Consider the following 27,255-nt stretch of genomic DNA (forward strand, 5'->3'; position numbering starts at 1 on the left):
CTGTTAACCCTATCCAGGGGGCATAGACGTCTTAGTCCAATCACTACCCTTTTTTCAAGTTTATTTTCGCGTTAAATGGAGGTACGGATACATAATAGTGCTGCACATTCTAGTATTGGCCTCACATTGATAGTACAGATTGCCTTTCGGATTCTTGTAGCTGCCTTCCCATTAATGGTGAAGATTCCGTCTGACCTATCTCCCTTTTCCACCTTAATTTTCTTATACTTGTGGGATGAACTCTAACAACCATTTATCTCGGCACTCCTGACGTTCTCAAGGTCTTCCTGTAATTATTTGTAGTCCTCCTTTTTTATATTCTTTATTAGTTGTGAATTATTGTTAACACTGACATGTACGAGCTAGCTCCTTCGAGGAGGTCATTTACATAAATTAGGAATAGTAATGTACCCGGACCGACCCCTTGGGAGACACTTGTGGCGTGCAGTATTATCACTGCAGGTGGTGGCGGCGGCGGCGGCGTGCGGTACTGCAGGTGGTGGCGGCGGCGGCGTGCGGTACTGCAGGTGGTGGCGGCGGCGGCGTGCGGTACTGCAGGTGGCGGCGGCGGCGGCGGCGTGCGGTACTGCAGGTGGCGGCGGCGGCGGCGTGCGGTACTGCAGGTGGTGGTGGTGGCGGCGGCGGCGGCGTGCGGTACTGCAGGTGGTGGCGGCGGCGGCGGCGTGCGGTACTGCAGGTGGCGGCGGCGGCGGCATGCGGTACTGCAGGTGGTGGTGGCGGCGGCGGCGGCGTGCGGTACTGCAGGTGGTGGTGGCGGCGGCGGCGTGCGGTACTGCAGGTGGTGGTGGCGGCGGCGGCGTGCGGTACTGCAGGTGGTGGCGGCGGCGTGCGGTACTGCAGGTGGCGGCGGCGGCGTGCGGTACTGCAGGTGGTGGTGGTGGTGGCGGCGGCGGCGGCGGCGTGCGGTACTGCAGGTGGCGGCGGCGGCGGCGTGCGGTACTGCAGGTGGCGGCGGCGGCGGCGTGCGGTACTGCAGGTGGCGGCGGCGGCGGCGTGCGGTACTGCAGGTGGCGGCGGCGGCGGCGGCGTGCGGTACTGCAGGTGGCGGCGGCGGCGGCGTGCGGTACTGCAGGTGGCGACGGCGGCGGCGGCGTGCGGTACTGCAGGTGGCGGCGGCGGCGTGCGGTACTGCAGGTGGCGGCGGCGGCGGCGTGCGGTACTGCAGGTGGCGGCAGCGGCGGCGGCGGCGGCGTGCGGTACTGCAGGTGGCGGCAGCGGCGGCGGCGTGCGGTACTGCAGGTGGCGGCAGCGGCGGCGGCGTGCGGTACTGCAGGTGGCGGCGGCGGCGTGCGGTACTGCAGGTGGTGGCGGCGGCGGCGTGCGGTACTGCAGGTGGCGGCGGCGGCGGCGGCACTGCAGGTGGCGGCGGCGGCGTGCGGTACTGCAGGTGGCGGCGGCGGCGTGCGGTACTGCAGGTGGCGGCGGCGGCGGCGTGCGGTACTGCAGGTGGTGGCGGCGGCGGCGGCGGCGGCGTGCGGTACTGCAGGTGGTGGCGGCGGCGGCGTGCGGTACTGCAGGTGGTGGCGGCGGCGGCGTGCGGTACTGCAGGTGGTGGCGGCGGCGTGCGGTACTGCAGGTGGTGGCGGCGGCGTGCGGTACTGCAGGTGGTGGCGGCGGTGGCGGCGTGCGGTACTGCAGGTGGTGGTGGCGGCGGCGGCGGCGTGCGGTACTGCAGGTGGCGGCGGCGGCGTGCGGTACTGCAGGTGGCGGCGGCGGTGGCGGCGTGCGGTACTGCAGGTGGCGGCGGCGGCGTGCGGTACTGCAGGTGGTGGCGGCGGCGTGCGGTACTGCAGGTGGTGGCGGCGGCGGCGTGCGGTACTGCAGGTGGTGGCGGCGGCGGCGTGCGGTACTGCAGGTGGTGGCGGCGGCGGCGTGCGGTACTGCAGGTGGTGGCGGCGGCGGCGGCGTGCGGTACTGCAGGTGGTGGCGGCGGCGGCGGCGTGCGGTACTGCAGGTGGTGGCGGCGGCGTGCGGTACTGCAGGTGGTGGCGGCGGCGGCGTGCGGTACTGCAGGTGGTGGCGGCGGCGGCGGCGTGCGGTACTGCAGGTGGTGGCGGCGGCGGCGGCGTGCGGTACTGCAGGTGGTGGCGGCGGCGGCGTGCGGTACTGCAGGTGGCGGCGGCGGCGGCGTGCGGTACTGCAGGTGGTGGCGGCGGCGGCGGCGTGCGGTACTGCAGGTGGTGGCGGCGGCGGCGGCGTGCGGTACTGCAGGTGGTGGCGGCGGCGGCGGCGGCGTGCGGTACTGCAGGTGGTGGCGGCGGCGGCGTGCGGTACTGCAGGTGGCGGCGGCGGCGGCGTGCGGTACTGCAGGTGGTGGCGGCGGCGGCGGCGTGCGGTACTGCAGGTGGTGGCGGCGGCGGCGGCGTGCGGTACTGCAGGTGGTGGCGGCGTATGGCTTGCACCTCACACTCATACATTGGGGAGCGGTAGTCAGCAAAAAATCACATCTCTGTGGCTCATGTGGGTACTCAGTTTCCACCTGTGTTCGCGTCCCACCAGTGTTGAATAGTTTATCCTTGTTTACCCGGTCGATTCCCCTGAGGATTTTTTAGGTTGTGATCATGTCTCCCTTTACTCTTCTGTCTTCCAGTGTCGTAAGGTGCATTTCCAGCAGCCTTTCCTCGTAACTCATGCCTCTTAGTTCTGGGACTAGTCTAGTCGCATACCTTTGGACTTTTTCCAGCTTCGTCTTGTGCTTGACAAGGTACGGGCTCCATGCTGGGGTCGCATACTTCAGGATTGGTCTTACATATGTGGTGTACAAGATTCTGAATGGTTTCTTACACAGGTTCTTGAACGCTGTTCTGATGTTAGCCAGCCTCTCATATGCCGCATATGTTGTGTGTGTGATATGTGTACTCACCTAGTTGTGAGTACAACACGTACGTGTGTGTGTGTGTGTGTGTGTGTGTGTGTGTGTGTGTGTGTAAATCACGAAAATTAACACGTAATAAACAAATGTGCTAGTGTCAGACCACGGAGGAAGAATTGAAACAGGAATTTCCTTAAGTAGTTTCGTATATTAATACATCTTCAGAAGGAATGAAGATGAAGATGCATTAATATACGAAAGTCCTTAAGGAAATTCCTGTTTCAATTCTTCCTCCGTGGTCTGACACTGTCGTTGTTTAAGCATTGTTAATCGCCTGGATTATATGTTCCATTAAGAAACATATATAATCTCTTCTCACAACCAGACCATCACCAGAGAAATCTTAACAAACAACACAGAAATCATCGATAGATACAGCGATAGCAGGCGGCTCGACATCAGCGAGGCACTACACATCAAAAAGTCAACACCAGCAATCAGCAGCCAATTAATGCACAACTATATTCTACCCACTTCAAGACCCCGAAGCAACATAAAGATAAAAATACAAATATAGATAACAAAAAATTAAATATTTCTAAGTCTAGTATAGCACATATGTGTACTAAATTAGGTCTCAGATAGCGTGTATTAGGCGTAAGAAGATTAGGTTAGTTTAGGTTGTCTTTGCAACATAAATACAAAACTTTTCCCGGTTTGTCCAAATTCAATAGTACTGATTTCTACTTTCTTATTTCCTTTTACGTCAATATATGTACGATGGTCCTCGTCGTTACTATCAGCACTACCTAAACAGGAGGACTTTTTTTAGGTTATAGTTATAATGTGAATGTGTAGAATGTGCTCGGATAGCACATTCTTGGGTTAACTCTTAACTTTTTTCATGCATTCAAAACTCAAAATGAGAAGGAATCCACGTGAGGTATCATTAATAGTTTTGTTAATTATGTTCAGCTTTAGACACAAGCATTCTACAAATGTGTCGAAGAGTTGAGTGTAATTAAGGATTATAATCCTTTACAATGTGTCAATTTTTTTTAGCTTTGTGCACGTTTTGGTGGAAAGAATATGGCAGGTAGTTCGATTTGACGGACAGAAGCTCACTTGTTTATACGAACGCTACATTAAAAATATGAGCCGTCACTCAAGAAAGCGCTTAAGCAACAGGTGAATTGTTCAAGTAACAAACATCTGGCATGAACGTACAACAGAATGGCGCGGGTGGCAAAGAGAAGGTTTGGGAAGCAAACAGAGGGTATGAAAAGCAGGCGAGTCATGAACAAAGAACAGAAGGTGGAGGCAGCAAACAGACAGTGTGCGTAACATAAGAGACCGACCTGCAAACAGTAGCGCAGGAAACAAACGCAAGGTGTGAGCACCAACTCAAACGTCCTCGGGAGCAAACAAGGGTAACAATGGGTCAGGTGAGCAAGAGAAATACAAACAAATGGCAGATGTGTATGTGTGGAGAACAGATGTGCGAAACAAACAAAAAATTTGCGGTAAAGAATTAAGCCCAAACTAAACTCTTAAACCGGAAAACAGGTGTCACAAGAGATAAGTAGCAAGCAGTGTCAACAAACATAAGATCACTCTTAGGAAAACGCGACCATGAACGGAAGGTGCGAGCGGCGAACGGAAGGTGCGAGCGGCGAACAGAAGGTGCGAGCGGCGAACGGAAGGTGCGAGCGGCGAACGGAAGGTGCGAGCGGCGAACGGAAGGTGCGAGCGGCGAACGGAAGGTGCGAGCGGCGAACGGAAGGTGCGAGCGGCGAACGGAAGGTGCGAGCGGCGAACGGAAGGTGCGAGCGGCGAACGGAAGGTGCGAGCGGCGAACGGAAGGTGCGAGCGGCGAACGGAAGGTGCGAGCGGCGAACGGAAGGTGCGAGCGGCGAACGGAAGGTGCGAGCGGCGAACGGAAGGTGCGAGCGGCGAACGGAAGGTGCGAGCGGCGAACGGAAGGTGCGAGCGGCGAACGGAAGGTGCGAACGGAAGGTGCGAGCGGCGAACGGAAGGTGCGAGCGGCGAACGGAAGGTGTGAGCGACAAAGCGTGGGTGGCAAGCCATTGCGGTAATCGATGGATGTAAAAAGAGAAAAGGAAACAATTAAGGTAAATAATCGGTTAAAACGATGATGGAGATGGAGAGGATACCGAACCGGATGAGACAGAGAAGGGAAGAAAAGGGATCTATCAGGAGAAATCGCCAAGCCATTGCGACTATATAGGAGAGAAGGAACGAGAAAGTGGCAGGGGGATGAAAAAGTGATGGGCGAATGAAAAAGGAGTGTGGGGAAAGAGAAGGGGGTGAGGGAAGGGAGAGAGAGGGGGGGAAGGGAGAGAGGGGGGGGGAAGGGAGAGAGGGGGGGGGGAAGGGAGAGAGGGGGGAAGGGAGAGAGGGGGGGAAGGGATAGAGGGGGGGGGGAGGGATAGAGCGGGGGAAGGGATAGAGGGGGGAGGGAGAGAAGGGGAAAGAAAAGAGGGTAGGGGTTGGATCGGAACACTGGAAGGAAGAAGGAGGGAGAGGAAAGGAGAAAGAAGGTGGAAAGAAAACAGAAGAAAATCATATATAGAGGAGGCGAGAAAAAAGAAAAAGAAAGGGAAAAACGAACAGAGAAATACAGTAAACAAAGTGAGGCACCACAAGCTCTTCCCACCATAGCAATATTCAGTATAGCACACACCGAGCGACCACTCACACAGCAAAACAACCACGATACTTTTCAAGGAGTCAGGCCACGACCCCCTTCCCCTCCCTCGACCCTCAGGAAGTGAGTAATGAACTAATATATACTAATTTGTTGTACTTGGAAGGCTAAGCGCAGCATCCTGCCGGAACAAGCTTGGCTTGCGTTGTTGGCCCGGGTCTGGTCTTGGTGTCCCACTGACTTCGATAACCTCAAGTGTCACAAATTAATCAGGAGGCAATGACAAAAACGGCTCCAGCCGTGTCGGTATGTGTATGTTACGTGGGTGTGTCAACACACACGTGCATGTTACCAAGGGTTTGTGGGGGTGTTGTGGGCACATGTGTGCATGTTACCAAGGCTTTGTGGGGGTGTTGTGGGCACGTGTGTGCATGTTACCAAGGCTTTGTGGGGGTGTTGTGGGCACATGTGTGCATGTTACCAAGGCTTTGTGGGGGTGTTGTGGGCACATGTGTGCATGTTACCAAGGCTTTGTGGGGGTGTTGTGGGCACATGTGTGCATGTTACCAAGGCATCGTGGGCATGCACACGCAACCCATCCTCCGAATTGACAGTACGGTTTAATACTAAGTGTATTAAGTACATTTCCTGACTGCCATACATAGTACATAATTGCACTTATGGGACCGTTACATTTACCTCCCCATTTATTCTTCTCGTTTTCTATTAAGACACTCAGAATTTTAGGATGAAGTTTTAAAGTTCAGTTCGCTATACATAAGTTTTAAATATCAGGAATTTCTTTTTCAGTTTTAATAAACAATAGAGATTTTATAAAAAATTTGAAAATATCCTGAGTTACTTTACAATTTATTGAAATATTTTAGTTTTCTTTTCTTTTATAAAACTGTAATATCAATATAGATATAGGTTAAGTGGTAATTGTAATTAAGAAGCAATAAAATGCTTAGCTTCAAAAACAAAGACGGTTAGGTTAGGTCGTGGTTTTCTATTCAGCTTTTTAGGTAAACTCAAATACTCACAATATATTTGACAGTAAGATTTAATACTAAGTGAAATTAAGTACAATTCCTGACTGCCATACATAGTACATAATTGCACTTATGGGGCTGTTACATTTACCTCCCCATTACTGGAGGACGGACTGGTACATGTGTGCATGTTACCAAGGAATTTTAATTGAAAAGAATAACTTATGGCATAATTTCAGCGCCAGGAAAAGCTCAGTGTTCAGTGTCACCACAACTTGGCCAAGTGTCCACTTTGATAGTAACCTGGTGCGACAACACATCTGCTCGTCATATGCTGAAGACAAAGTATTACAATTCAAAATATAAAAAAAAGGTTCGAAAATACCAGCAACCAATTACTGTAACATACTTATGCACGCCTGAGTATTTCCCGACTGGGACCCCACTGGGACCCCAGTGTGTCCATAGCACCCACTCCCTATAGCACTGTCTGCCAAAAGCGTCTTACAGGGGTTAGTTTTCGATTCCTGATGGTCCAATTGGTTGGCCACTGTTCCTTTACTTCGTCCTCTTATTCCAACACATTTCCTGTTCTCAATCTACTGGCTTCGCACACTCTCTCTCCATAATTACTTAACCTTAAACTTGTTTAGCACTTCAATCACCCAACAACATTGAAGGGGATGGTAAACAGGTCGTCTTGGACTACACGTGTGCATCTACAATGGCTAAATCCTATCTACAATACAGTAAATATGTAGGTGGTGGGACTGGCACTTTCAAGGATACCCAGAAAATCAATAAGGTCTGGGACATTGTTACGTGTTCGTATCAATAGGCTCAGAGACCCAAGGCGCCTATGATAAATGTGTACTTAAGTACACATCTTTGAAGGGAGCCGGTGGCTGAGCGGACAGAACACTGGACGCGTGATCCTGTGGTCACGGGTTCGATCTCGGGCGCCGGTGAGAAACGATGGGCAGAGTTTCTTTCACCCTTATGCTCCTGTTACCTAGCAGTAAATAGGTACCCGGCAGTTAGTCAGCTGTCACGGGTTGCTTCCTGGGGGTGGAGGCCTGGTCGAGGGCCGGGCCGCGGGGACACTAAAGCCCCGAAATCATCTCAAGATAAGTTAGTAAAGGAGGCCGCTGAGAAACTCACCAGGAAATCCAGAGAGCAGGAGCAGCTAGTTTCCTGATCCAGGGGCGTCAGTGTCGCGATCCAGAGGGGAAGAAGTGCGTTGCAGCCACACCCCCCCCCCCCTTTCTGAGGAGGTTTTAAAGCGGTAATTGACATGTACATTTTCTACGTGTAGCTCAATTTAAAGTAATAATTTTGCATAAGAAACGGGGATGGCAGGCGAAACAAATACTTAAATATATTCAGCGAGAAACCCGAAAGTCTCATCAGAATGATTGATTGATGAAGATTAGGCCACCTAAAAGGTGGCACGGGCATGAATAGCCCGTAAGTGATGGCCCTTTTGTGCCATTACCAGTATCAAGAGCTGATACTGGAGATCTGTGGAGGTGCGACTGGACCCTGCGTCTCATCTGAATGCATTTTATTCACCTTTTCGGTGCTATGCGTCCCACAATATTACCAGATATGGTACCCTTAAATTATATATATATATATATATATATATATATATATATATATATATATATATATATATATATATATATATATATATACAACTTTAGAACACTTTCCCACCAGGAGACTCGAACCCTAGCCAGCACAGAAGCCTTCCAGCAACTGGCATAACAGGTACGCCTTAACCCTCTGCACCACCGCTCAGACCCTTAAAAGAGATGGTAATTTCGGAGTATTTAAATCCCCCAAAGATCAACACCTCCCAAGAGCACCAGAGCAAGTGAGGGGTCATTTAGACGTTAATTTCATCAAGTCCCTGTTAATATGGGAAGACACAGTGTCTCTGCTTAAGGCACAACTCTCCTAAACACGAGAGTTAAGTATACAACTTTAGAACACTTTCCCACCAGGAGACTCGAACCCTTGCCAGCACAGAAGCCTTCCAGCAACTGGCATAACAGGTACGCCTTAACCCTCTGCACCACCGCTCAGACCCTTAAAAGAGATGGTAATTTCGGAGTATTTAAATCCCCCAAAGATCAACACCTCCCAAGAGCACCAGAGCAAGTGAGGGGTCATTTAGACGTTAATTTCATCAAGTCCCTGTTAATATGGGAAGACACAGTGTCTCTGCTTAAGGCACAACTCTCCTAAACACGAGAGTTAAGTATAGGCATATATAAGGTAAGGTTAAGTATATAAGGCATATATATATATATATATATATATATATATATATATATATATTATATATAATAATAATAATAATAATAATAATAATAATAATAATAATAATAATAATAATAATAAGAGCAATTAAAGATACTTAAAGCTGCCATCCATGAGCGCAACTGGCCCCGCCACGGGAGAAATGCTGCAGAAAAACGTCTACAGATATGATTCAATGATAAGTGTAAATATAAAGAAATAAAATCATTATAACCGAATACATCGAGTTGAAATTGAGCGAAATTGTGAAACAAAAACATCAATTTCCTATGCAATAACCAACAGCCCGAAAATTGCGGCAATGAACAACTTGACGAGCAAAGATGGAGGCGGAGGGCCGGGGAGGGGGGGGAGGGGTGTAGAGGCGTGTGAGTGACGGGAGATAGGGAGAGGGGAAGGAAAGGAAAGCGAGGAAGAAAGCCAAGAACGGTTAGAGGTGGTAATAATTGAGAACACGTGGAAGAGGGAGAAGCGGGTAGAGAGGTGGAGAGGAAAGAGTGGCAACACACTCGCCTCACACCTCGTAAGTGATTTGGTCTGGGTTCGAGTCCTGGCCAGGGCAAATTATCTGGGCGCCAATCCTTAACTGTTCGCCTATATTAAGCCAGCAGTATTTGGGTACCTGGTTGTTAAAATATTAGAGGGTCGTGTTCCAGGGAAGGGAAAACTAGTGTGCAAGCAAGGCAAGCTTTGGGAAGGAAACCTCTCAATCTACTCACAGGAGTCAGAAGTTGTCTGTTCCTGCATCCACCTGTGTATGGGGGGGGGGGGATATTCTTCTACAATACCACTTCTAAAAGAAAACAGACTAGGACTATAGAAGGCTCTCTCCCCATTCTCCAGTCACTGTTGCCAACGCAGCTGGCTGGGAGCAAAGACTGGAGTAATACCATGACGTGGTGAAAAACGGTATGGAAATTTGACAGGAAACGAGAAATAATGAACCTGCTTTTCTACTGTCTACTGTTATGATCTTGCCTGTTGTTTGCCAGATATTTACGTCCCCCGTAATCAGCCCGTGCCTGCACCTCAGTGTTACACTGCGGAAACAAAGCTGCAATAGACTCAATGAATCAATTACCTGTATATCAAGGGTTAAGGATGATTAAAACACTAGATGTTGTAACAACAGTTGTAGTCAGGGAACAGATGACAAAACAATAATTTAGCAATGTCATTTAGTTAAGATGCCAGCAAAATGTATTGTTCCAGCGTAAAGGAACGACCAGCACAAAGGCACCTTTCGTCATAATGTAATCTTCACTTGAGGCAGACAATGAAACTATTTGAGGCAGACAATTAAACTATCGCTAAGGCAACATGTAACCCATTAAATACTTGGAATAAAATACTTTAGCAAGTTTCACATTACTGTCAATGATTATTTATATAGTACTGAACTGCATAACTGGTATGGTAGATATTACCACCAACTGCAGGGGTTACTTAATAACACTGAGCTACCAGACAACTTGCCAGCACGTCCACAGTCTAGAAAATCCAAATACAGACTAACAATACAGACAAACAGTTACTGCTCGTATTCGTACGACCATGCACGAGCTACAATCACGAAAGCGGACGTGAGCGTGTCGGTGAGCGTGCGTGTCTGCCGGCGTGTGCTCATATGCTTGTGCTTAGATGTGTCCCCCTTAAGCATGTCTCACGACAGGTTTTTACCCCTTCTTAAGCAGGCTTTACGAGTGTGATATTATTATCATTACAGCCAATAATGACGTGGCTGGCGACGTAGAGCTGCGAGGGGAAGATTTACTGAGTGATGCGGCATCTTTTTCTCCCTCTTTCTCAACCAGGTATGGGGATTACCAGCGATTTTCCCCCAATGTGTGCTTATGAAATTTACACCCATTATATAGGTGCATTTTTGTGTAAATTTGTATCAAACTGGTTTACTGACAGAAGAAATTATTAGAAGTCTGTTTGTTAATAACTTAGAGAAGCAACATTTCTTACAAATGCTACTTAAATTCCATTGCAAATCTGACGAGGTTAGGCCTATGGTATTTATGTTCTCATAAGAAGCAAGGCCGTCGTTCTATACCGACTAATCGACCCTGCAAGAAGCGACGGCTCCTTGCAGGGTCGAGTGGTCGGTACAAAAACAGATAGAAGCAGAGAGAGAGAGAGAGAGAGAGAGAGAGAGAGATAGAGAGAGATGGAGAGATAGAGAGAGATGGAGAGATAGAGAGAGATGGAGAGATAGAGAGAGATGGAGAGATAGAGAGAGATGGAGAGATAGAGAGAGATGGAGAGATAGAGAGAGATGGAGAGAGAGAGAGAGATGGAGAGATAGGGTGGGGGGGTGTGGGACTTACTGTTATGAACAAGGAAATGTTCTCAAGACTCCCATATGGAACACGTTCGTTCAACCTGAATATATCCGTGAAATCAAGAAAATTGACCAAATGAAGGCTACAGCATACAGTTGGCTCCTGGCTCCCTACTTGATTGTTACTTAGCATTGAATTGTAGTTTACTATTGATTAATTAATAAGCAGCAGCTTAAAAAAAATATAAAAATTCTAGGGACAGGCCCTAGAATAGCTGATGTAAGATAACATCTCTTAGCTTGCAGTTTCATTAAAAACTTTAGCACAATTGCTAATGCATCTTAATCCTAGTTAAAAAAAAAATATGAGGCGCGCTGCATCGACACAGGCACCGCCGAGTATCCCACCCATATTAAATATATAATACAATAAATTACATATATATACTAAAATTGCAATATTAAGATTTCAAATATTTACAAAGACAAAATCCAACAGCAAAAGGCATCATACCCTTAAGAGAGCTAACATGACTTGTGACCAGGCAACACAACACAGCCAGGTACACTACGCCACTCGACACATCCACAGTGACTGCCACGGGAGCCAACATAATAACGAACCATGTCGTACTTGACACACTAATCTCAGCAGTCATCTCAGCGTCAACGTATACAGGACGCCGCCTCAGAACGCCAACCAGTCTTGTATTTATCAAAGGCTAATAACAGAAACAAGGATAATTTAGTCGCACATCTTCGTAATTATCAATATTAGCGAACCGACAAACAAATGCCCCTCCCTCAAGAAACAAACAACCCACCAACGCACGCGAGCGCGTACATGACAAATCTTTATGGCAATTTACACACGTTTCCCACAATTGCAGGCGAGGAGTAATATCGAAAAATATTTCTTAAAATTATCAGGTATCTCGGAAACAAAATTATTAGCGAAAAGATATATCTAAACCTTCTATAATTCTTTCTGTAATGTAGAAAGATAGGAAGGAGCTCTATTAATTAGATAACTTTGAATTGAAATCAATAGGTTACTGAGCGCCTGTACAAGATGTATCACGATACTTGACTTAAATTACAGACTGAGGGTCATTACATATATAGATATGGTTAGTTAGAAGCGGCACACACACCTGCATAACCCGGAATTAATACCTAGATATCGGATACCTCTTATTAAGTGGGGTGTAATTTGTTATGCACCAGGAGAGGGGAAAAGAAGGGAGTAAAGGGAGGAGAGGAAAGGGGGGAGGGTAAAAGGGAGGAAAGGGGGGAGGGTAAAAGGAAAGGGGGGAGGGTAAAAGGGAGGAAAGGGGGGAGGGTAAAAGGGATGAAAGAGGGATGGTTAAAGGGAGGAAGGGGGAAGGTTAAATGGGAGGAAGGGGGAGGGTAAAGGGGAGGAAGGGGGAGGGTAAAATGGAGGAGAGGGGAGGGTAAAAAGGAGGAAAGGGGGGAGGAGGAAAGAGAGGAAGGGTAGAAGGGAGGAAGGGGGGTATATGGTTCTGTGGGATAGGGAAGGGGAAGAGAAGAAACAGCTTATAAAGTTGGAATAGTTGTGTATGAGAGGGCAAACTGAAGAGGATTTAAGGCACCCGAGTGAGGCGACGACGGGGGGACGAAGGGCGGCGGGGACTCTAACGATGAATGTAGAAAGTGTCTAATAAGTGTGGGAGAAAGGGAGATGGTAATTAGATGCAGAGAGGGGCTCATGGGGAGAGAGGGGGGGACTCATAAGGGTGGAGAGGTGAGAGAGGGGGGGACTCATAAGGGAGGAGAGGTGAGAGAGAGGGAAGGGAGAGGTAACAGAGGGGGGGGGGGAAGAGGTGAGAGGTCAGAAAGGGACTCATTGGGGGGGGGGGGATGAAGTGAAAGAGGGACTCATCAAGCACCAGTTAAGTATAGGCCGAGAGGAGTGGCAACGTGGCCCAGTAGGCGTGTCACGTTCTTGTAGTGTCTGGTATAATCACATCTGATATAGTAGCCAAGTTAAAAACAAGGAATTAATACGTAGTTTCCCATGAATACTAAAACAAGGTGGGAAACCCGTCGTGGAACTTGTTCATGTTACACACTTTTCTGGACAAGGTTATTATTATTATTATTATTATTATTATTATTATTATAGGGTCCCATATATGCAGCCTTGTGCACCAAGACACCATGTGGTGCCTATATTCTCATTACAGATGTTCATATTAAGTAGTTTTTTTTATTTAATTTACTTACAAAGATACACAAGTTTATTCATACTGCAGAAGAGAAACTTGATATACTAAACAATTCTAATTACAATTCTAACATCCAACTGCTTAACTGCACTTACATAAAATGAGTATTTAAAAAGTTTACATTTTTAAAGATTAAATATATTCAGCATTATTAAAATTGCATAAAGCATAACCAAATTCGGAATCAATTACTTAGCATCTGCACAAACATGTCATGAAAAAAAACTGATGTTAAAAGAGGCTACTAAATTAACTGGAGGCTTCATATATCCTGCCATAAAAAATCGAGTCTCATCACGCTACATCGACCAGCAAGAATAAGCCTTAGTTATCTGTAAGGAATGAAGCTGCCAAATAAAAGAAATCGTCTGTTAATTATTACTACTGACACGATTATGAACAAAAATACCTCTCAGAGTAAATTTTGTTCAATTTTAAAAATAAATATCTAGGTTTTGGAGAATGGAAAATGTCAGAAAAACACAGTTCAGGGCAAAATTAGAGACCAATTCTCCTGCCTAGCTGTGGGAAGGGTCTCTATGTTCTTAATACCTGAACAAGTAATTGAACATATATCGGACACGGTAAAACACTAAAAATCAGGAAATACCGAGGTCTTGTTCAGTGTTACTGCTCCTTTTGATCAATTCTAATACAATAGTCTTAAGGGGTAAGTGCATTCACCTTCTCTAATAAGGTGATAAATTCATTATGAAAATAAATGACGCCAAAGTGACCACTTATATCTTCCAGCTTCTATGAATTGAGATTTAGCAAAAAAGAATGTTTGGTGCGCCCTAGGCACATGTCTCACCTCTAAGGAGCTGGAGGACATTTTTAATTTGTATTAAGTGTCACGAATAGATGTAAAATGCCCTGTAAATCTGTAATATGACAAAACTATACCTTTATAAAAGAAAAAAATAGAAATTCGGTGGTTGGAGAAGGTTCTCACACGAATTCTTTAACGAATTGTTAAATTTTTCTTCGTTTGCCCCTTATTTCCTCCTCCGAGGCGAGAGTTATTATAAAAACTGACCGAGGTGGTACCCTATATATTATACTAGATAGGGTAAACGGAGGTACCCAGGTCGACCCTAAAAGGTTGCGTCATGGAGAATGACCCCATCCCGCTTATGGCAGTACATTCTTCAGCGCCTTTTTTTTCTCTCAACACATTTAGGTACATGTGCATTTGTGCAGCTACCCTAGACTATATGAAGGGGAGTACAGTGTCAAAAAGTGATGCTAAAAAATCCCTATCACACAGGATGGTGTCTTTAAATATAGTAATGAAATTCTAAGGAATCGACTAGCAACCTTCCACCGATATCGCGAGGTGTGCAATGGGAGTCGAACACTCCATCTTTTAATGGGATCAATGGGATCGACCACGTCCCGCCCATTTTAGTGACCGCTAGCTAATTCTAGCGTCACTAACCGTAAGTATTTTCTTAATATTTACACTGGACTAAATTGTATCTAAATTGCCATATAAATGCAAAATACTTCTCTGTCATTTGGTTAACTTCGTAAAGTATATAAGTTAATAACCAACTATAAGTCCGTTTTACGGTTCTTTCGGATCATATTTATGTAGACTGGCATTTGATAATTTATTTTTCCTTTAATAACGTATATTCCTTCAAGGACTAAGTGGAGTTTGTCGAACCCGACTGAGAGTCGTAAAAAAGACTCTTATCAACGTAGCGCATAGGAACCAAAATGCTTAGGATATATTTAAGGTGTGATGAGTACACAAGTCTACTGGACTAAAAAACAAAACAAAATTGGTGTTTATTTTCGTAATGGCAGAGTGAGTTTCCATCCCAGGTGACCGTCTGATGGTTATTTCGCCTGCCTAACCCTCCCTCACCCCGGGCGTCGCAACATGTAAATTAGACAACGGGGCTTCACACTAAAGACATTTATGTCAATGCAGAAATAGCAAAAATACGCATATGCTGCGCCTGTCTCTTTGAATGGCCGTCTATAATCGCCAATCAACAATCGTCCTAGTAATATTACCAACAATTACCGAGGTAATATTCTTCCCTTAAACCATCACTCTTGGAAATCTAACTCTCCTCATTTTCTACCGTGCGTTGCAAAAAACATCCCAGCGTACCTCAGCGTAAAGGCCCATAATTCCCTGCGGAGCCGAGCCCTTGCAGCATTTTCTTTGAGCGGCTGTTCGTCATCGCGAAAACATCACCTTACATACTTCAACATGTGAAATTCATCACTATTTAAATGAGCAAGGTGTCGGAGACGACCCGGGCTGGGCTATTACTTCAACACAGGTTCCAGCCAAGGGCGCAAGTGGTTCATCTTTATTCAAGTAGGAGTGTTCAAAAAGACGGAGGAGGAAGAGGAGGATGGCAGGCTGGAAGGATAGAGGGCAGGGTGGAAGGAAAGGGAGCAGGGAATAAAATAAGTAGGTATAAGGAAAGTACAGAAAGAAAAATAAAAGAAGACCAATGAAAAAGAGAAAAAGGGGAAACGAGAAAGAATAAAAGTAAAATGAGAAGTTGTGTAAATAATGAAAAACTAACAAAATAATGAGAATTAGAAAGATGCAAACGGATAGCTATGGAAGAGGAAGTGAAAATGATGTGGGAAAAGAACATAGGGGGAAAGAAGAAGGGGAAGAGGAAGAAGGTGCGTACCCAGCGTCTTCATTACTCGCTTGTTTCTCTCAAGTGCTTTAGAGGTTTCTAAGAAAATGCAGTAGTCTTTTTTTTATTATTTTTTCCCTCGGCAGCAAATCTTTAGAATGTACAAAAAAACAGAGGTCTGTTTTTTACTGTTTTACAATCTCTTCCCAACCATGCCAGTGTTTTGGGTTAAATTTGTGGAGAAGACCGTCTTTAGAAGCGTTCTTTTCAGTAATATATATATATATATATATACACACACACACACACATACACTGTACTATATCTTTAGCAGACTCGGCATCCTAAATGGTAGGAATAATTTTATAATATAGAGGATTCGAAACACTACTGAATTGTGCAAGCTTTCATCCTTTTCATTAATAAAAAGAATAATATTTTGGAATATAAATTTGTAATTATGTATAGATGAAACAATACACGACGCAAGCAAACGGTCAACAGACTGAAGACATTGCATATATAAAACATAAGACACTGAGCCCGACAAGGTATACCGAGAGATGCACCCTGGTTGTCGGTGCATATACACAGTTTAGTTTTAGTCGTGAAACTGTATTCCGGATTAAATACTGTATTTAGTATTCAGGACTACAGAACACTCGCTGGTTGGTCAGTAAAGTTAGTGTGGTGGCCTTAATAACCCTCCAAAGGTCAATAGGCCTAGAGCCCAACACCCGACTAAGCGCTAAAACACAGAGTAAAGGGTTCCTTCGTATGATTGATGGTTTAAGACGGTGAATGTTAAGAGAATCTTCCCTGGCATTAAGATGAATGGTTGAGTAATAATTGGAGAGGATAGAGAAACTATGTTTATAAGGTGGCAATGTGAACGGTGTCTAATGACTTATGTTTGTGTTAAGTAGGTTGTTCTCTATGAACAACCAAGGTGTTTGCTAATGCGAAATTTCAAATCGTCCTTCAGGCTTACCAATATACAATATACTCTTGTGAGACATATGTATAAAAACCAAGACTAAAGCCGATAACGAATTTTGCCTTGTAGTAGTTGTACCTACAACTCATTATTCATATAATCTTCAGAACCAACAAAACATGACAGCTATTTTGTCCTATTACGACAGGACAAATAGAAATAGGACAGCTACTTTTGGGTAACATCTCAATCCATGTGGAAAATCATATTTTCTAAATTTCAGTCGCTGTTTTAGTATTTATAAAATACTAATATTGATTAGTAACGCCTTGTCTACAATTACCTTCCCAGCAACTTATATTGCCCACACCTGTAAGATTATCAAGTGAGAACTAAACCACACACCAGAGATGAGGATTGATTTTTTTCTTTGTTGCCTCCGGAGGCGGCTAGTTTATTGTGCACCCCATACTGTGAGCGGTAGCGCAAAAGCATTACAGAGGGCACAAAAGGTCTTTATCACACCTCATCTTACACTATTACATAAACAATTTCATCTATCCTTCACAATTAATAGTTACATGTCAGCTAGTTACAGAGGATGTTCTATTTCAAGAGTTATATATTTACAGTAAGTCATTGTACATTTATGGTAGGTCTTATCGCTAATACATAATTGTTTGATCAATGGAGATATTACAGTCATAGGGGGAGCTGCTGTTTATTATTAGTACTTGTTTCTTAATATCATGTGTCATTTATCTACTGGAAGCGAAATATGGATACAGCGCAAGGATTTCAGGTATTTTATCCTTGGTAATAAGATAGGTTGCCATATACAGCGTGAGCTTAGATTTATATCTAAATGGTTCAATTTTACTACAATCAGTAAATAAGATAGGATGAGGAGACGACGATTATCTAGTGGGGGTACAGCTAAAACTGTTGTCGATTTATAGAACATCTATAGAACAGTACAGTACTAGAAAGTGAAGGAACGACGACGTTTCGGTCCGTCCTGGACCATTCTCAAGTCAATGACAATCCACATGAGAATGGTCCTGTCGTCGTCCCTTCACTTTCTAGTGTGTGGTCTGGTCAGCATTTTTTCAGCCACGTTATTATGACTCCTCGTCTGCAACAGTACAGTAGTTTAATTTTAATTCAGCCATTTAATTTTCATAAACAACTTTGCTCTCATTTTACAAAGTTTAATGACTTAGGTATCAAAACTAAGCTCATATTTTGTTCTTCCCAAGAAGATAATGTAATTATTACTCACTAAACCCCTAATGTATTTACGAAAATTAACTCTGCTTTAGATTACTGCCTAATTCTGCAGTAAACTCATGAACGGGAAAATACAAACACACACACACACACACACAAGGGAACACAGGTGGAAACTGAGTGCCCAAATGAGCCACAGAGATATTTGAAAGAACTTTTTTTGTGTGCCAGAGAAGTTGACAAATGGAATGCATTAGGAAGTGATGTGGTGAAGGCTGACTCCATACACAATTTCAAGTGTAGATATGATAGAGCCCAGTAGGTTCAGGAACCTATACACTAGTTGATTAACAGTTGAGAGGCGGGGCCAAAGAGCCAGAGCTCAACCCCCGCAAGCACAACTAGGTGAGTACACATATCCCACACCCAGAGGGGGCTCGACTATGAGGACAGGTTTATGAAACTCAAGCCTGACAAAGCCTTGGAAGAGAGAAGAAACGGAGGGGATGTGATCACTACATATTAGAAACTGCGAGGAATAAAGACGGTAGACAAGCACAGACAATTTAAATTGAGAGGTAAGACAAGAGGGCATCGGTGGAAGCTGGATCGTAAATCGAGTCATAAAGATTCAAGGAAATTCTCATACCCCGTACGAGTAGTCGACAAGTGCAATCCACTGAAAGAAGTCGTCAAAGACACCTCAGTCTCCAAGAAATAATGTGATACAGAACTTGAAAGTCAAGAGAAGTAATAATTGTGCCAGGAATAAATGGCTATCAGGTACGTGTGTGTCACAATGAGCTGTATCTCGCTCCCACGTTGTCACTAGTATATAAGCGCTGATAATTAAGCACATATCAAATATATTTTACACGACACCACACCCAAATTCGCTGTTAGTAGAAAGTCTGTTAGATCGCTTACATGCTTAGAAGTCTATAAGTGTGTTTAGTTCTAAGACAGTGCTTACCGAGTCATTAAATTGACTTAAAAATCACTGACAACACTGATGTCATGTATGGCTGTTAAATTGGCACTCCAATTTAAATGTCAATTAAAAAAAATTAAAACAACTGTAATATTGTTTTAATTTTTCTCTTCTATTGTTACTTACATGACTCGTGCTATTAATAATGTGTAAATTGTGCAACCCTCTCTCAAGTACGGTCGCTAAAGACTCGCTGCAGTTTATTTCTTAGCCCCGCTCAGCGATGCAGTGCATAAGGCTGAAATCGTGTTGCCCTGCCAAGTTGCCTAAGAAATCCGGCAGGATTTCCTTCACCAGATTGCCAGGTGCTGAAGATGAAGATAGGAAGGCTGGAACAGATATCTGGATGAATGTGTATCTTAAACCCCCAAAGTCTGACGAGAAAGATGGCTAGCTCAGTATATTATACAGTGTGTCCCAAAAGTCTGGATCCATAGCAAAAATATACGTAAAGGTTTGATTACAGTAAATGCTCAAATTGACTGTCTTAGATTTTGCGGCGCTTGAGAATACACTGAATACAAGAACGTTGAACATTTCATAATGTAGCAAAACTGGTATCGTTACATGTAGATATAATTTCTTCCTCTAGTGCAACGATTATTGTGGGCCGATTCCGATAGACTAATGACTTACATGACCCCCAAAGAAAAACGTGGATAGGTGTTAGGTCTGGAGACGTATGAATCCATTCGACTGGACATCGCCTTCCGATCCATCTGTTTGGAAGTCTTGCTTTAAAAAAATGTAACAGCAATACCAAGGTTTAGTAGGGCACCATCTTGCTGAAGGTGGACCATTTTATGTCGCTCCAATAATAGAAAATCATCTACCAGAGATAAGAAAAGATTGTAAAACACACAAAGGTAGGTTTCCCACGTTACATTAGTATAAGAGTTACTCTCGTCTCTGCCAAGAGAGACAACAAAGACACTTTCCTGCCTTATGGGAGATTACCCCTTTCCAAATTACTATCCCCCTTTCCCCATCCAAGAAGCCGATTCAAAAACAACCCATGCTTCGACAAGAAGCAAGGTGCAATGCCTAAACTAAATGAGTAAACTAAATAATGCCTAAATGACTAAACTAACATTCACACGTGAAAAACACAATACAAACTGACAACAGATTTATACTAACTGGTGATACCGACACGCGACGTTGGTGAATGTCTAAACTTTTACTGGATAGTTGGCCATAATGTGGTAAATTGTTAATATCTCATATTTATGGAGTAATTTTAAATTCACTTAAAACTTGACGTTTCTAGGAATGTGTTTTTACTTTATTAGTATTATTTGTGACTTTTGGACGTTTATTGACTTTAACTTATATTCTTGGCAATTCTTGCTTAGTTAGTGTGTTTTTGTATCTGATGAACACAGTGTCTGAAGCTTCATATGACGTTCTTTTTAAATAGCACTATTTGCCAAAGTACTACCAATTTTATTTTATATATTTATCATATTTAGAGTATTTAGCAATATTATATATATATATATATATATATATATATATATATATATATATATATATATATATTATTATTAAATATGACCGAAAAAGTAAGATTAATAATTCTAACACGAATTTTCTCAATCTTTCGTACATTTCTTTTCACTGTTGGAGGTAAATCAAAAATCAATTCTCCAAAATTCATTTTTATTTCTAGTCTGACGCGACACGAGCGCGTTTCGTAAAACTTATTACATTTTCAAAGACTTTAGTTTACAAATACACAACTGAATAGAACTTACGCATCTCCGATTTTATATCTACATTTGAGAGAGGTGGATGGGGTGAGGTGGCATTAATAGGGTATTAATTTCATCAACACAAGACAGAACAAGAGGTGGCATTAATAGGGTATTAATTTCATCAACACAAGACAGAACACGAAACAATGGGTATTGAATAGAAGTGATTGTAGAAAGCCTATTGGTCCATATTTCTTGATGCTTCTATATTGGAGCGGAGTCTTGAGGTGGGTAGAATATAGTTGTGCATTAATTGGCTGTTGATTGCTGGTGTTGACTTCTTGATGTGTAGTGCCTCGCAAACGTCAAGCCGCCTGCTATCGCTGTATCTATCGATAGATAAGTCTTTGAAAATGTAATAAGTTTTACGAAACGCGCTCGTGTCGCGTCAGACTAGAAATAAAAATGAATTTTGGAGAATTGATTTTTGATTTACCTCCAACAGTGAAAAGAAATGTACGAAAGATTGAGAAAATTCGTGTTAGAATTATTAATCTTACTTTTTCGGTCATATTTAATAATATATGTCTACAGGAAAGACTGCTACCAAAATATACTATTATAATATATATATATATATATATATATATATATATATATATATATATATATATATATATATTATAATATATATATATTATATATATATATATATATATTATATATATATATATATATATATATATATATATATATATATATTATAATATATATATATATATATATATATATATATATATTATAATATATATATATATATTATAATATTATATAATATATATATATATATATGGCGTGTGTGGGTTGGTGGGTGGTAAACAAATAACTTCCATAATAACACATACATATACTACGTACATAATTTTAATATGTTTTTACCACAAAACAACTGATAAAACAAAAAATAGTGATGCAAGAACCAAACTCAGCAGACAATCCATCAAAATACCAAGAAGTTAATTGTCAAAACCCACAGGCTATGAATCTCAATATTATGCTTGGAAACCTTTCAACACACAATATACAGCGCCAGCAGAAAATTTACCCAATCTGAACCCATTCAAATACGAAAAAAACTGCACAAAATTATTAACGTCAGTACCTACTAAATAATATATTTGAGACATGGAGCAATGTGTTTAACGCTAGATGCAAGCCTCGCCCGAAAACTGAAAATTATTCATAAAACATTCATCCCCCGAGTCTCTCCACAACCAGAAAACAGTATGTAAATTAGGTTCTGAGATTATATGCATGTATGTTGCCACACCAAAAATGTATTTAAATTATGAAGTGGTCTTTTTTCTTGTTCTATGTAATTAACAGAGGTTCATTAACATATGGCGAGACGGGCAGCGAAGACAAGCACTTTACTGTCTTCAAGAAAAATATATATGGGATTAATTTGCGCAATCAATCACAGCAAACTTTTACGTCCCGCTTGCACCGATCTTCATCACCGTGCAGATATCTATCTGTAATAGATAACCAAATACACTTTACACGCAGATGATTGGCATGTATATATAACTTACATCTGCAAGACATGCCTGTATATTTATTTAAACACACGCACGAACACACACAATGTAATGATCGAAAATTACATTACAAGTTTTCAATACCAATACTTAAAGTACTGGCAATACATTTATGATTGTAAACTTATATATTGATGGGGTAGAAATAAATGGATTGACCACTTAGAAATAGATGAGGATAAAATGATTCCTATATATTTTACACACACACACACAATATTGTAAATGAAATAGACTAAATATGTGAAAGTTGCACGATGGCCAAGTGAACGACTTCTACATATTAGACAATTTATACTATGGCAGTATGCTAATTTACAGGTAGTAAAAGTGGTACATTCCTATTTTTTCAGGAAAATTATAAGTTTTCTGAACAATTAGACTTTGCTGCAAACTGGTGAGGTGTAAGGCGTAGTGTACAATAACTAAAGTTATTCACAACAGAATACTTGACAAATGTAACTGGTGAAAATTGTAGTGCCAAATCACCAACGGGTTTAAAGCCATAAAAAAATTGATAAAATACAGAACACTACGAACATCTCTCTCTTACCGTAACTAAAATTAGGTAATTACAATTATGTAATCATACACACTGTACTAAGGAAAGAGAGCCAAAGGAGGGGGAGGAGGCCTTGTTGATCAAACGAAATTAGAGGTTCGGGGAGCTGGTAATTCCAGTTAATGAAGGATCCAGTAACTAACAAGCACCAAAACATTAGGATGTTCCAATATAAACAGGGATATACAACCATCCGCAGAGTGACAGAACACACAGCCAGGATTATGACAAATGATAATTCAGTTATTAATGTCATGAAGAGCTGCCTCTGCAAGCAGATGTGTGTGTCAAGTATTAATCATAGGAGACAGATTAGTAACAAATTAATCATGGCAAGATTAATTGAGAAGTGAACCGCATGGCGACGCACACAGCTAATCTAATGGAGGTAACTCATCAACATTCTAAGTCAACATGTAAATGAGCCCACAAGAATGAGGGGAAATGATGAGCCAACCAAACTTGATTTGATACTCGGAATGAGTCAGACATAAGTTGCATTCACCTAGTTGTGTTTGCGGGAGTTGAGATCTGCTCTTTCGGCCGCCTTTCAACTGTTAATCATCTGTTACTAACTACAATTTTTCTGGGGGGAACCCCTACGGCTCCCCGGAGCTATCCATGGCTGATTATGGACACCCTAACTATTTTGCATCAGTCGATGTGGGTGGAGTTCTAGCCTACTGGGGACCACGGGCCAGAAGGGAGGTAAACTTTGTAGTCTCATTAGCACTGAGCGATCACTGGCTCACGGTATCTGGTAGAAACAGGAATGTAATGTCCTCGGAATAGATCTTCAGGATGTTGAAGGATGACAATTGATAAGAACTTGTAAGGAAATGAGAGACTTTTATCAAGAATACTATGGGAAACACAACTCGGAGGGAAGATCCCTTTTCATGGGATGCTTTAACAAATGTTGACAAAGCAGTAAATTTTGTTCCCTTTTCCAAATAAAGAACAACGATAGTATATAGTTAACCAATGGTTTAACTAAAGGGGCAAGGCAGTAAAATTCATTAGCACGTTAGCATGGAAAGTCTTCAGAAACAAAGGAACGACAGAGAGCGGTGGAGGGTATTAAAGATCGAGGAATGAGTACCCCAATGTGTAAATTTAAGGGGCGAGGCAATTTCAAACTGCCACACTACCTTTATTAATAAAGCAAAGACCTAATACAAATTTCTCAACATAAAAAAGAAACCGGTAGTAAAGTTACAGTGAATAAAGTAATGACAGGGAAGGACAATTACAGGGACGTGTGCAATGAAGTCAACAGTAGATATGACTTCACAAAAAAGCGATGGGATGTGCCGAACCCGTCAGCGATGGTATAAAACCAAGCAGCACTGGAGGCTTGAGATCACCAGAGATGACATAAGGAAACATCTGCTGCAGCAGAAACAACAAAAGCTGTGGGACGAGACAAGATCTCACCACGAGCACTAAGAGGACTTGAAGCCCTGTGTCTGTCCATTTACTAAAATATGAATAACAAATTAGAAAATATGGTTAAAAAAACAGACAGTTAAGACAGCCAATATAATACTAAGACATAAGACAGACAAAACAAATATGATAAAATACATGCCAGAACCAATTACTTGCACCTAATGCAAGGCGATGGGAAAGACCACAAGAAATATGCAAGTAAATAATTTAAAGAGGGGAGCCTGTATATCACAACAGCACGGGTTCAGGGCCGGCAGACCCTACCATACAAATTTAAAACAATTATATACCTAAACGACAAAGATCAGACAAGACGCTAAGTCTGGATTGATTGTATTTGTTCATTTGTTAGAAAGCCTTCGACAGAGTACCCCACATGAGACTAATCTAGAAGTTGGATAAGCGGGTAGGAGTGTCAGGGATGTCCTCCAGTGGTTACTGAACTACCAAAGGAATAGCATTCAAAGTCACAGTTAAGGAGAAATCTTTGAGTAGCGTATTGCTACAATGTTGGTCTCACTGGAGTCATTATTAGAACCAATCTCGCTCCCCATGTGAATGATTTCTTAAAAGTGCATAAACACTTTACAGAATTTAGTATGATGCAAAAGTTACGAAGACAGATACGGTGGAAGACTGCAAGATACTAAAACAGGATCTGGACAGGAACTTTTATAAATTATTTGGTCGAACGTACCAAAATGTACTGTTGCATTCAACAATGTTCATGTTTTATACTATATATTTTGTAGGGGGCAAATAAAACTTAAAATGGTTCACAAATCAAACTTAAACAGTCCTAGTCCTAATATAACACATATATGTAATATATTAGCAATAAGATTTTAGCCCTACAAGTGCTTGAACAGGTTAAGTTATTTTCTTTAGTTACTTTTCCATTTCATAACATGTTTTATTGGCTAATTCAATAATACAAAATATGTACTTTTTGGGGTACAACAGTCCATTTGTGTACGTTTGACCAAACAGTTGTTATTAGGAGAATGGGTTGAGTAAGCAAATGCAAAACAATGAAGCTGACACTGGAACATGAGACCAGACAACGTACAAAACAGAAGAGGAAACTTTGAACATGGCAGACAAAGATAAGGGAGTTAATATCACACCGAGTTTCTCTCTCGAAACCCACACCAAACTTGTATCATCAGCTACATATGTGACATAAGGCAACGTATGAACCACATTTATTATATCAGTTCTTTAATATACTTAGTTCAAAAAAAGTTTAGGGGTATGTCAAAATAGAATCAAGCATAATCTGAAAAGTGTAGGTTACGAGCTAAGACTAAAGGAGTTTAGTGTTAGTTAAATCTTTATCTTTTAGTTTTCACCTCAAGCAATTGTTAGAGAGACCATATAAAACAATCACCACATACAAATTATTCAGGAGAATAAACATGATTAACATGGATAAACTATTTGACATGTGTAGTATATAAACAAGTGGCCACAGGTGGAAGCTAGTCACCCGAATCAGCCACAGGGGAAATTTGATCAGTGTCAGAGCTGCTAAGAACTGGAATGTGCTAAAATGTAACGTGGTAGAATTGATGCCACCACAACCAGTACACCAATCGGTTGAAGGTTGAGAGGTGAAGCTAATGAACTAAAACTCAATTGCCAAGAATTAATAGGTGCGTGCACGTACACACCTACGAAACAAATAAATTTGACGCAGGTAACAAGTGCCAATGAAAACACATGAATACGTTGACTACAATAAAATCCGGATTCGTGCACAGGGAAAAAAAACGATGCAAGAAAAAGTTATAGTAAAATATATCTTGACTACAGAGAAGAAAACAAAGGTAATATATTCATCTTAGCCGACCTGACATGCACGATGTAAGGGTCAAGAGAGAAAATAAGTATCATATGATACAAACGGGACGAGAGCCGATGAATATATACACGTCTTGTCATCTTCTTGATTCCCGCTCCAAGACCTGGAATTCATCACCACATTATACGACGACGAATAATCAGTGGTTTCCTGGAGGCGTTGGCGCTGGGACGGAGTCAAGAGGTCGCGGCGTGCGGGCGGAACACGCCTGCGAACACTGAATGTGTGTGTCATATTCGTGTGTGTTGAGGGATGTCTGAAGTGGCTCTTCGCGTACAGAGGGTGTCTGACAGGAAGCATCAGGAAGAAATAGTCGAACATCATAAGTGTTGTAAACACTAACATGGAAGTTTGTGTACTTATGTACTGACATACACGCACGCGATTATATTAGAAATATATAATGAGTAATATTTGTGTTATCTTTGTATATATTTTTTTTTGTTTTTTGTTTTGTTTTACAGAACTGCACACAAATTTGCACTCCAACTGAGACCTTTTGATATTCCTTCACTATGAACTCTTAATGCCTGCTCGCCGCCGACTAAGCTCTATTGGCTCTGATGTCATCAATTTATTCTCTTAGGATTTAAAAGTCTAAGTTACCACATCCTGGGAAGCTCCTCTCCTCTTGTACCAATATTCATGTTACTTAGAATATTCACCTAAGCACCTTACACTGAGGTCACTTCTAAATCGTGTGTGTTTAGCCTCTTCCCATTAGGATGCATTTGTCTTGTGCTCATATGAGGTCCATGTTCTCAAGGAGTGAGTAGTTCCGCCGCCTCCGCCTCGTGTACTGGCGTCGCGTCATGCAGTTTTCTCGCTCCATTCAACAATCATTATCAGCACCCCAACAATCCCTTTTTACCTTTCGGTACTATCGATCTATCTGCACAGTTGTCTGACGAGGCTCCCATTTATTAGCTGGTACTCGTTACTC

The 27,255-nt window shown here is 42.7% G+C and overlaps 1 protein-coding gene across 1 annotated transcript; it reads right to left on the reverse strand.

Moving 5' to 3' along the window:
- Nucleotides 1-242: 242 nt before the first annotated feature.
- Nucleotides 243-2,438, reverse strand: LOC138362776 (uncharacterized). The gene is made up of 3 exons (XM_069321334.1): nt 2,228-2,438; nt 795-1,501; nt 243-287 (listed from the first exon to the last, which is right to left on the reverse strand). Exons 1-3 carry the CDS (start codon nt 2,436-2,438, stop codon nt 243-245), a joined length of 963 nt encoding a protein of 320 aa, XP_069177435.1.
- Nucleotides 2,439-27,255: the final 24,817 nt, after the last annotated feature.

This window comes from Procambarus clarkii, chromosome 9 (genome assembly GCF_040958095.1).
Source record: "Procambarus clarkii isolate CNS0578487 chromosome 9, FALCON_Pclarkii_2.0, whole genome shotgun sequence".
NCBI classification, from domain to species: domain Eukaryota; kingdom Metazoa; phylum Arthropoda; class Malacostraca; order Decapoda; family Cambaridae; genus Procambarus; species Procambarus clarkii.